We start from the raw sequence: 12,756 nt of genomic DNA on the forward strand, positions 1-12,756 counted from the left end.
CTCCCCCAAAGTACAACTCTGGGCAAAAGTAGAAAAATATATATATATTTATTTATATATATAAAATGTATATAGCGTATATTTGAAACACAGTCTGCCAATAGCATTAACAGTTAATTCAATATCGTTTAATGACGTTTACTTTTCCATTTTCTTTAACAGAGTGACAATGCTGTTCCCTCTGCAGTGAAATCTCACAGCAGTGTTGTCACCTTGTGATCAGGGCAGTCTTAGCCCCTGTACACACGGTCGGAGATTTCCACAACCAAATCCGTCGGATTTTGCCAGTCGGATTTTGTCCGTCGGATCTTGTCCGAAACTGTTGCATACACACAGTCGGACAAAGTTGGCGAAAAATCCGATCTTTCAGAACGTGATGACATAATTTCGTTACGATGGGACTACGTTCAGGCTAGTAGCCAATAGCTTTGATGTAGGAATTTGATCTGAGCATGCGTGGCACTTGGATCAAATCAAAATTCTCTACACATGATCAGAGTATGTCCGATCGGCCCAGTTGGTCGGGAAATATTTCCAACATGTTGGAAAATTGGGTCCGATGGATATTCCGACGGAATCAGTCCGATGCATACCACACACAGTCGGATTATCCGACGACACGGTCCGATAGGACACATTCCGACGGATTCTCCGACCGTGTGTACAAGGGCTAAGATGGATGTAAGTAAGAAAGAACAAATTAAAACCTAACTCCAGCTAACACTTTTTAAGCAGTTACAACAACAGTTTTAACCTATACAAATAAAAGCAGACCATTGTCATGTGTCTATGGCAGACTGCAGCTGGATAGGGCTGAATTCTGTACTGACTGGCGCTTAGGGCCCTGTGCATTCAGGGACCAAGGGGCAGAATCTAGAAGACCTATGTCTTGGACCTTCATCCCTGAATGCGCAAGGTCCTAAATGACTCTCAGTACAGCGCTCAGCCCTGCGCAACCGCAGCCTGCCATAGACTCTTGGCAACAGCTGGGCTGGATACTATACCTGTCCCTCCTGGGCCCGTAAAATGTGCACTAAAACACTGGGAGGCACACACTGCAACCAGGCAGCCCTGTGTGCAAGGGGCCTTAAAGTGTTTGTAAAGTCACACTGTGTAATTACTAGAATCACCTCTGTTATATGCAGCTATGTTGCACAGTGTTTTTGTTTTATAAAAATTATGCAGCACAATACCTTATTTCAGAGCGCCACTGTGCAGTCACATGACGTCCCACCTCTCTCCTTCCCTGATCTAAGGACTACAGCGGGAGGGGCTGAGATTTCCCTCTGACATCAGCCAGGAGGAGAGCGGTGGGCGGTCAGGAGACCGCACAGCAGCGCTCTGCAATAATGTATGGATCTACATCATTTTTATAAAACAAAGACACTGTGCAACATAGCTGCATATAACAGAGGTATTCTACACAGAATATAAGCAGGTGGGGAGTGGCGGGGAGCAGATCGGCACTGACTCAATGGCTGACAGGCAGTGAGGGAGGGGGAGAGGAGGAGAGGGAGAGACAGCGGGCTGATAAAGGCACATAAACTGACCACGGTATCATGGATCAGCAGCCAAGATTACCGTGGTCAGCACACACAGGGGAACACAAGAACAGGCAGGATTAACCAGGACAAGCACTATGCTGTATATTGTGCTTTAAAAGAACAGAATATATATATATTTTTGTAGATGGCAATTAGAGACATTAGGAACAAAGTTTATAAGGAAGATATAAATAGTTTACTGTACCTGTATTCAAAATAGCAATCACTCTTTAAAAAAGCTGGAAGCCTCTCCTTCTTAACCCACTGAACTCCTTGCTCCCGATTCAGACACTTAGAAAAATGCAAATAAGATATTAACATGTTTTCTAGCTGAATGTGTGTTATGTATTTTTTTTCTCTGATGTCACAATACTTTCACTGCTACATAGATAGGTATATACAATATATATATATATATAGTATATACCAATATCCCACAAATGTAAACAGATATTACAATCTATTAGAAGAATAGAGGAGGGTTGCATTTGTGTGTTATTATTAAATCTATGTACCTTTGTGTTTAGCTCTGTGTGTCTGTATCTGGGGAAAATAGTCTATTTTTTTTATAATAATAATGCAATTTGTTTGTCAGTTTCATAGAATGATGTTTAAAAGTGCATATACTAACGCACAAAAGAAAAGATCTATTATTGGTCTGAATAACAAAGATACATTTCTGAACAGCAATCGCACCATAAAGGTTTCTGTTAGTCAATTAAGTTAATCAACCAAACTGCTAATATACTAGAACCACTGACCCACACAAAGTGTTGGATATAACCACAAACTAAAGCTCTCCCCTGATTCCTTCTTCCTCCAAACAAATGTATTTTATCTTTAATTATTTGGTCTGTGAATGGAGGAAAGGGTTCCTGCCACTCATCTGTCTCTCCTCCATTCACAGAAAGCACTGCATTCTGTGAAAAAATACAACCAAGCATTTTATAAATTGATATGTGGGGCAGAAGGGGAGGATGAGCAGGGCGATATACTAGTAGAAATTAGTTTAAAAAAATATTCATTTTGAGAATATTCATTCGATTTTCCAGTTGTTAGTTGGGTTAAATTTACGTCCGCTGACACCAGCCACCATCTGATCCTGTCCACCAAAAACGGATTGGATAGAAACGGACAGGCGGCATCGTTTCCATCTGATTGCCCCATAGAGGTGAGCGGGACGGTGTCCATGTCTGCTCTGCATAGTGGAGCAGACACGGCCATGTCATCCACCTGTTCAGCAGGGATTAGCGGAGAGATCCCCTGCTGAGCAAGCGGGTTCCGCTTAGCGGAGGTGTCCGTGTGAAAGTGGCCTAAGTAGTGGCGATGATGTGTACAGTTTTACTAACACATGTCAAAGTTGCAAAATTGTGTTCAGGCAGTAAGATTTTTTTTACCCTCAGTCACTAGGGAGTTAGATAAGTATTTAAAAATATAGATTTTTGCACAGCATTTTATACACATAGTCTTTAAATAAATATTTTTGATTTAGAAGCAGCAGTGCTTCCTGCAATGACTAAGCCGTGTGGTAAATGTTGAAGCTTATTGTAAACTGAATTCTGTTTGGGTATTAGGTGAACCTTTCTGTTAAATTGGGTTCTTCTTTTGGCACTTCTGATAAAGGAAGGTGTGACTTTTTGTTGTGGAACATACAATGTATCCAGTTTATAAATGGTGACTAAGAGGATTATCACAAACAAGCATCTAAGCAACAACAGATTAACGATATTGGCCACACACAGAGATTTAGGCTATTACTACTGAGCTGTCCTATTTATGGTCACAAGTGGCTTCCAAAGTGACATACCTGGGAATATTTCACTTAAATTAACTGTTTAGCTTCAAAAGGAAAAAGGGATTAGCCTACCTGGAAACACACAAACCACTAAGCAGGATCGTATGTTTGTTTGCAACATAAGTTACCTACTTGTAATAAGTTCAGGAATCCCGGCACTAATGGACAAGTGTGAATGTGCAAATGTAAGCAAATCGGATCTGATCACCTGATTTCAGAACCAGTTCACTCGTCATCATTGCATAATATATTGTTGCTAAGATATCAGTCTTATTAGTCATATTTATTTTTATTTGTTAAATAATTTCTCGCTTTTAAAATTGTTTAAAGGCAAAATATTAATGTGCGTCTATACAAAAAGCATTACAAACATGGTGAGGGATCACCAGATTACTGACAAAAGAAAGTGGGGTGGATTGGTGTACAGGCATACCCCAATTTTAAGTACACAGTGGGGTTTATTTACTATAACTAGAAAGTGCAAAATAAGGCTCACTTCTGCATAGAATCCAATGAGCTTCTAACCCCAGCTTGTTCAATTACACTTTGGTAATAAAACCTGGAAGCTCATTGGTTTCTATGCAGAAGTGAGCCTGATTTTTGCACTTTCTAGGTTTAGTAAATAAACCCCATTGCGTACTTAAAAGTAGGGTATGCTTGTACTAAAGTAATATCTGCATGTGAATCTGAAGTACTGAGCAACTAGGCTGACTCCTTCTTAAGGATTTACTTTTAAAAACTAAAGGGTATCATTAAAGCCCAAATAAACTTTTTGAGGAAATCCGCTAAACATATTCCAGGCACATTAAATAAAAGGTATGTAAAGCTTTCAGCTCCTTTTCTTTTAGCCCTTGTACACACGGTCAGACATTCCGACAACAAAATCCGTCGGATTTTGTCTGAAACTTGTGTTGCATACGCACGGTCGGACAAAGTTGTCGGAAAATCAGGTCGTACGTAACGTGAAGACGTTATTTAGTTACGACGGGACTACGTTCAGGCTAGTAGCCAATAACTTTGGTCTAGGAATTTGATCTGAGCATGCGTGGCACTTTGTCCGATCGGAATTCTCTACACACAATCGGACAAAGTCTGATCGGATCATGTTGTCGGAAAGTTTTATAGCCCAGCTCTAAAACTTTGTCTGTCGGATATTCCGATGGAAACAGTCCGATGGAGCCCACACACAGTTGGGTTATCCGACAACATGGTCCGATCGGACATTTTCCGTCGGAATGTCCAACCGTGTGTACAAGGGCTTAGAAAGCAGCCACAGCCTGAGTAGAAAAGTCTATTCTTTGCCAGCATGCTGCAAAGAAGCAGCCTTGCTCTCTGTATAGTAGTGGAGGTCTCTCTGCAGAGGTCCAGCAAAAGCCTCCCCCCTTCCTCTTTCCCAACACTATCACTCCCATCCAGAGCTCTCCAATCAATAAAGCTTATGCTCCTTGATGATTGGAGAATTCCGGATGTGCAGTAGGGGGTGTGTCAGACCTCTGCCGAAAGAACCCTGCCTTCAAACAAGGGGGAAGGGTCTTTCTCTACAACATGCTGGCAGGAGACAGGCCTTGCTACTCAGGCTGTAGCTGCTTTTTAAAGAAAATTAACTGTATGGTTTTACACACCATTTGTTTTGACTCACCTAGATTGCATTTAGCTGATTTAACCTGAAAGTTAATTTGGGCTTTAATATGAGACAGTAGACAACGCACAATGAGTACAGCTTACCATAATACTATAATTTTTATCAATGTTCATCTGTAAATCATTAACAGAGGATTTTTTGGATTTGTGTCCAGTGATGCTTCTTGTGGCATCGTAGATGGGGTTTGGGGGCTGATACTCTTGCAACATTTTTTTAATTTGCTGGTTCAGCTGATCTGGAAAATCGCTGATCACTTCGAAAATCCCATACGTTTTGTTGAATTTGATAGCTTCAGTGAAAGTCTAAAAAAGAATGACACCTGTAAATATTTGTATATATAAAAATATAAATAGCAAAATAGAGAGAAGAAGAAAGACACCAATCCTTAATTTTATAATAGGGAAAAAGGTGTAGAGCTAACGCTTTACTTATCTTCTAGCTCTTAGGTCACGACTGGTTATAATAGAAACCTTGTTACACTAAGGGCTCATGGACACATGGGCTTTAGTAAATTATTTTCCTGGCAGGAGAAAAGCATGAATCTTAAGGGGTTATTGTCAATTTGCAGCTTTATGCCACTAAAAGTATATTGGACTATGAGTTTAAAGTGGTTGTGAAGGCACAAGGTTTTTTTAACTTTATGCATTCTATTCATGAAGGTTCAAAACCTTCTGCATGCAGGAGCCCCTCAGACCCCCCTATTACTTACCTGAGTCCCCTCTCGAACCAGCGATGTCCACGACAGCCTTGCTTCCCTGAGGACTCGCACTCCTGATTGGCTTTTGGCCATTGGCTCCCGCTGCTGTCAATCACAGCCAGCGAGCCAATCAGGAGATGGAGGGGCGGGGCAGAACTGAGGCTCTGTGTGTGAATGAACACACAGAGCCTCAGGTCGGTAGCCTGCCTGCTTGGGTGCCCCCTCAGCAAGCTACTTGCTGTGGGGGCATTTGGCAGGGGGGAGGAGCCAGAAGTGTCAGTGAGGGGCCCAAGAAGAGGAGGATCTGGGCTGCTCTGTGCAAAATCACTGCACAGAGCAGGTAAGTATAACATGTTTGTTATTTGAAAAAAAGAGGCTTCAGTATTACTTTTAGTTACTGTTATTATGGAAAGACAACAGAATGTAAAAATATACAAGTTTAGTACAAAAACATATATTTAATTGTTTCAGGGGTTTTCTTTTTTTTGCTGTTAACCTTGAGTCCAAAGTAACTCTTGAGAATTTGGGTTGTTGAAGGAAAGAGTTTTCAAAAAAAACAAATAGCAGTAGTAGAGTACAGGCATACCCCACTTTTAGGTACACAATGGGGTTTATTTACTAAAGCTGGAAAGTGCAAAATCAGGCTCACTTCTGCATAGAAACCAATGAGCTTCCAGGTTTTATTACCAAAGCTTAATTGAACAAGCTGGGGTTAGAAGCTCATTGGTTTCTATGCAGAAGTGAGCCTGATTTTGCACTTTCTAGCTTTAGTAAATAAACCCCATTGCGTACTTAAAAGTGGGGTATGTCTGTATTGAACTGTGTTAGCCCTTAATTAATGCATAACATTTGGCATTTGGGTATTAAGAGGTTACCTGCTAGTATTTTTTTTTGCCTTTAGTACTATTTTAAGTTATTAAAGAAGATGCAAGCTTTCATGAAAACTTAGATCATTTCTTCAGGAAAACTAAAGCCAAATGCCACACTTTCTGCAAAACGAAATGAAAAAATTCAGTTGAAAGTTTAAATAAAGCTCTTCTTGTTTTATTAAGTAGTTCTAAGCCAAATTATCTGTAAAAAAAAAAAAAAAAACAGTTGTTCCCTTTATAATGTTTTCATATTTCAATATTTTTACTGAAAAATATCTGACAGTAACAAATATATCAGTTACACAATTGTCAGTTCTCAGGTTGTTGTATATCACAAACGCAAGTCCATAAAGTAAAAGCAAATGGAGATAATGAAGACCAAGTAAACAAAAAATAGAGGTGGAATGTTCTCAGGTGAGTATTCTGATTTTAAAGAATTTTCAAGAGCAGAACCATGTAAGGTCCTAAAGAAAACCTGAAACAAACACGATTAAACAACAGAAGAAAAAGGAAAAGAAAAGGAAGAAACCAGAATCTAAAAAAGAAAAAGGAAGGGGGGGGCAGCCCATAGCTCACTAGGGAACGGAGATATGGCGGATCTGTGGATCCCATATTTTATCGAATTTCGTAGTGTTGTTACGAAATATATAGGTGAGTCTGTCGTTGACCATAATTCAGATAAGTTTACTCTTTACATATTCAAGAGGAATTACTGACTGTTACCAATGTTTAGCTATAGTAATTATCGCCGCCAACAATATATATACGTGATTAATTTCATTGACTTCCTGGGAACCTCATCAGGTAGCTTTTGGATTAGGACCTCCTCCGGAGATCTACGGATATTTACTCCTGTCACTGAGTAAACTAAATTAAAGATCCAAATCCAAAACCTGGTCATGAGGGGGCAATGCCACCAGCCATGATGCATCGTTCCCAACTGGCCGCAACGTCTAAAGCAAGTGGGCGATGTGGACGGATGTAGTTTAGCAACCCGAGTAGGGACCAAGTACCAACATAGTAGTGTTTTATAATTAGCTTCAATTAGTGTTGTATTAATGGATACTTTAGATAAAGCATAAGCAATGTTTTGCCACTCACATAATTTTAAAGTAAGTCCCTTTACCACTGCTTTGTTATGTTTTTAATTAATTTGAATAATTTAAATATATTGGGGTAACAAGCTGTATTATATTGTACTAATCAATGTGTTTTTGTGTTAAAAAAAAAAACAGACAAATTAATAGAGCTCCCTGGGGATTCTCCCTTAAAATCATGTCACTTTGAAGAATGTTTGAAGGAAATGTAAAGTACATTTTTTTTTTTTTTTACAACTAGAGATTCCACCCTTCAAAAAAAAAATCAGTACAAAACTCAACTGTAGTTTTTATCTGTGTATATATTTTTTTTCTTTTGGAAACAGATCTAAGCCATACAAAGGGTTTGTTCCAACCACTGTACCCAAATCTTTGGCTGCGCTTGTTACAGGAGGTGGACAAATAGTCATCTGGTAGGATCAAACTATGTTACAAGGGAAGTTAAGAAAAACAAACAGCTGCTGTATTCTGCATGCTGTATTCATACCATTAACATTCTGTATCATATCTGTGATTGTTACCTTCACCATAATTCCACTTTAAGTGCTCCCAGGCACACCGTATAACTTCTATCTAATCTTGCCAGAACCTGTTTTTTGGTATACTACATGCTCCATTTAAAGGGAATAAAGCGTATCTAACCCCAAATACAAAATGTAATATGTTGCAGCTTTCTAGTCTTTTGTTTGGTGGCTGCATTCTTTTTCTTTTTACAAGTTTCTCTTGCATCATTTTCACCTGGTGATCCTCCTCCACTGATCTATGGAGAGAGCCATGGTTGTCATCAGGTGTGCTCTGCTGATATGGACTACAACCATGACTATATCACTTCATCTCCATTACATGGGGGGCAGGGTAATTGGTAGATTACAGAAAATGGCTAGGAAGGAAGATATTCTTCTGCGCAGCTCATGGGAAGTGAAAAGGACACAGAATTTCTGACAAGATCAACCTGGTACATTTGTTATATTGTTATACATGAAAATGTTTTTAGCTTGAAAAAAGAAAAGAAAACGAAGACAGCCACCACATCTAAGGACTGTAATCTGCAATATATTACATGTTTGTTCTTAGGCTGTTATGCGTATTTTATCTAAACTTCTGTTTTGGATAGAGTAGGGAACAGTTAGGGCCGGTTCACACTGCGGGCGATGCGAGGCGACACCGACTTGCCTCGCTGCGACCTGCCGCGACCTCAGCGGCGATTTGCAAATGACTTCTGTATAGAAGTCAATGCAAGTCGCCCCGAGGTCGCCCAGAAGTAGTACAGGAACCTTTTTTCTGAGTCGGAGCGACTCGAGTTGCTCCTCTCAGAACGGTTCCATTGTACAGAACGGGGGCGACATGTCAGATTGCGGCGAGGCAAGTCGTGTCGCCTCGCATCGCCCGCAAAGTGAACCGGCCCTTAAGTTCCCTATCATGATAAATTCGCTATCTGCGTCCCATTGGCTAAATGGCTTCATGCCTTCCACAGAGTTGTCATTGGAACAAGTGTCCTCATTGTAAGATCACCCCTAAATGGCTGTTTTTGTGACCCAAAAATTCAGATTTTTCTATCACTTTCAGCTCTGGTAACAGTGGCCCCAGGACATGAACAGTGAATGTCCCTAATGGAGACACAGACAGCAATGAAAAACTTGGAATCTAGCCCCTCATCACTCTATATCATACTAGAAAAAGTTTTGGTTTTAGATACACCTCTAGAGCCGTTTTAGAGCTATATGTTGTGGGAACACACGGTAATGCACATTGCATGTGTTAATGCGGTATCATTAATTTTATGCCACCCTAACACACTAAGGCAATGCATATACATTGCCGTGCATTGTAAAGCACGGCAATGCACCATAGTAAGATGTGTCCAAAATTTTGTGGCACATCCAGTTTTTGGGATGACTGGTGGCAGCCCATTATTTTTAAAGAGCAGCCTTAATGCAATAAATGTTAATGCATGACAGAACACGTGTTAAAGGACCAAACATGTAAATGAGGCCTAAACAAATGTGGTGCTGAAAATGAGTGTCTGCATTTGACCTATAGACTGATAGGCTAGTCATCCTAATGGTGGGCATTAATGCTACTTTCACTAACCAGATCACTAGAGTTTCCTGGGGAGGACTAAAACCAGTTTTTCATTTTCAGAATACAGACAGTAAAGCCTAGTACACACCACTAGTGTTTATTCGTTCAACCCAGCGGGCTGAACAAAAAAAACCTGACAGCTCCGATTGGAGCCACTGTACTAACAAACCAATGTTAGTACATTGATCTCCCCTGCTGTTCTATTGAGTTCTGACAGGCCCCCCCACCAGAACACTCTGGCCAGTGCTCCTTGGCTTTCCAGCATACTCGCCTGACAGAGGCCGGCCGAATGGCTGGCTTCTGTCAGACTGGCTGCCATGCACACGGGCGGAATGTTAGACATTTTTAATTAAACTAGCTGATGTCACCCGACATTAAGCCCTTGTGTACTAGGCTTATTACGTGTAATGTCAATACCGGTATCACTGGGGATGGGAGATTAACATGTAACTGTTGATTGCATGATAAACAAACACTTACTGGAAGACTGAGGAATTCATTGAAGTAATCCACAAGCAGATCATCGGTTACTAGGAAGTCCTCCTGTGCAAAGAACACAAGTCATGAAATCTAAGCCACGGTATTTAGAATATGAAGTGATATGCCCACCCTTTCAGACTAGTTTGACTGCCAGTTAATTAATACCTGAATGAATCCTCTATACCTTTCATGATGTAATTATCTGACACGCCTACCATTAATAAGCTCCAGAACAAATTGTACTGATCTGTGCTGTAGTTTGAAGCTATGCTCTCTGTGCTTCTTTATTACCATATCAGCATCCGTGGAAACTTAACAAATGTAGATATTTGATAAAATATGAAGGTCACATGTGAAGTATAATAGCAGATAAATCATACTATAGTAGACCGCATTCTTTGAAGGTGCATGCTCATTTTGGTTCAATCACTATATGCATATAATCATATAGCCATATGTTAATATACCATTCTCTGTTCAATGGTATCACATTAATCATCTGAAAAGACAGAGATTACAGTCAGCCCTGAAAATTAAAAATTTGACAGTCTGTCACTCACCTAGTTTTTGCATAGGTTGAAGATGAATTCAAGGAATGGGTTTAAATCAGCCATTCCCAGTTCCATGGATGCCTAGGGTTCCTCGAGTCTAGAGGTTGCTAGGGGTTCCTTGAGCTGTGACTGATTGACCTCACATCTGATGGTGTCTGCATAGTTCTGGCACAAATTCCACTTGGCAGAGCCAACAGCATAACAACAATTTTCTTTACAGCTGTCTGTAAGTGTGGCACTCTGACCACCACTGTTACAGCTGCATTATTTTAACCACTTCCCACCCAGCCAATGTACATATACGGCCGGGTGGGAGCCACCTCCTTCTGACTGGACGTTCAGGAACGTCCTTCAGAAGGAGGGGGATCGCGCGCACGCATGCCCTGCATGCCCGCGCAGCGGCGCGATCCCGATGCGCTCGTGTCACCCGGACACGGCGCATCTCGGATCGGCAGGAGGGCTCTGTGATTGGCCCTCCTGATCACATGACGGCCGTGTCCAATCACGGCCGTCATGTGATGTAAACAAACAGCCGGTTGCTAGGCAATCGGCTCTCCTCACATGGAAGTCGTCGCTGAGGAGAGGAGAGCAGATCGCTGCAGCTGGCTGGTGATCAGTGAATATGAGCCATTTAAAAAAAAAAAAGAGAGCATGAGCTATTTTTACAGCTTTTACAGCTAACTGATCACCAGTCTAGTATAAACCTACAGTGTAAACACACATGTCACCACAATACACGTCACCACACATGTCCCCAAAACACACATGTCCCCAAATAATAAAAAGACATGTCCCCAAATAAAAAAACACATGTCCCCCCACATATGTCCCACTAAAATCACATGTTCCAATGATTATCTGCACACATATGTACGTGATCACCTGCACACATATGTACATGATCATTTGCGTACATATGTCAGTGATCACACAAACCAATTATTATACACTTAACGGAATTTTTTTTACCAAAAACATGCAGCAGAATACATTTTGGCTTAAATTTATGACAAAATTTGATTTTATTGGATTTCTTTTAAAATAGAAAAAATAAAATATTGTTTTTTTCCAAATTTCCGCTTTTTTTGCGCTTATATCACAAAAAATAAAAAACGGAGTCGTGAATAAATACCACCAAAATAAAGCTCTATTTGTGCGAACAAAATGATAAAAATTTCATTTGGGTACAGCGTAGCATGACCGCGCAATTGTCATTGAAAGTGCGGGAGCGATGAAAGCTGAAAATTGGGCTGGGAAGGAAGGGGGCGAAAGTGCCCTGTATTGTAGTGGTTAAACTTCTAAACCTCCTTGAGACAGGGAATTTATTTTAGGGGTTCCTCTGGGATAAAAATATAGGAAATAGCTTTAAACACTTTGGGTGAGATTGTCTCAAACAAATTATCCACCAGCCACCTCTGTGTGACTGATGGTGAAACTGTAATTCCCTCTTGTAGTCTATGGTACATACAGTGGGCAATGCCCTTATCCAGGCAGTGCTCTGTGACATCCTCTCTGTGCAATACCCACAGAGGATTGCTCGCTCGCTCCCTCACCCCCACCATTCAGGAGAAGCCTTGTATTTTTTATAATGAATATAAGATGTTCTCTGATTAGTCAAGTTGGAAACCATGAGATCATCTGCCCCTCCTCTCCACTTTGGGCCATTAGACAACACCTGTATTCATTAACAGCTTCAGCGCCTCAGAAGATTTGGCTGATTTTCTGAGATTCGGAACTGCGTTGCTTTAACTGACAATTGCACGGTCGTGCGGCGGTGTACTCAAACAAAATTTACGTCCTTTTTTCCCCACAAATAGAGATTTCTTTTGGTGGTATTTGATCGCCTCTGCGGTTTTTATTTTTTGCACTATAAACAAAAGAAGAGCAACAAATTTGAAAAAAATACAATAGCTTTTACTTTTTCCTATAATCAATATCCCAAATTTTTTATCAAAAAAACAATTTTTTTCCTCAGTTTAGGCCGATATGTTTTCTTCTA

General features: G+C 40.5%; 1 protein-coding gene across 1 annotated transcript in view; it reads right to left on the bottom strand.

The window, feature by feature from the left end:
• RGS22 (regulator of G protein signaling 22) overlaps positions 1-12,756 on the bottom strand; it is a 151,095-nt gene that overhangs the window by 120,836 nt on the left and 17,503 nt on the right. Inside the window, exons 3-5 of the mRNA XM_077493099.1 lie at positions 10,207-10,269; positions 5,065-5,283; positions 1,750-1,835 (exon numbers count right to left, since the gene is read on the bottom strand). Of these exons, the coding sequence (XP_077349225.1) occupies positions 1,750-1,835; positions 5,065-5,283; positions 10,207-10,269 (368 nt within the window). The remainder of the gene's footprint in view (positions 1-1,749; positions 1,836-5,064; positions 5,284-10,206; positions 10,270-12,756) is intronic.

This window comes from Lithobates pipiens, unplaced genomic scaffold, assembly GCF_037356315.1.
Source record: "Lithobates pipiens isolate NorthernLeopardFrog02 unplaced genomic scaffold, aLitPip1_a1.2 Scaffold_19, whole genome shotgun sequence".
Taxonomy (NCBI): Eukaryota; Metazoa; Chordata; class Amphibia; order Anura; family Ranidae; genus Lithobates; species Lithobates pipiens.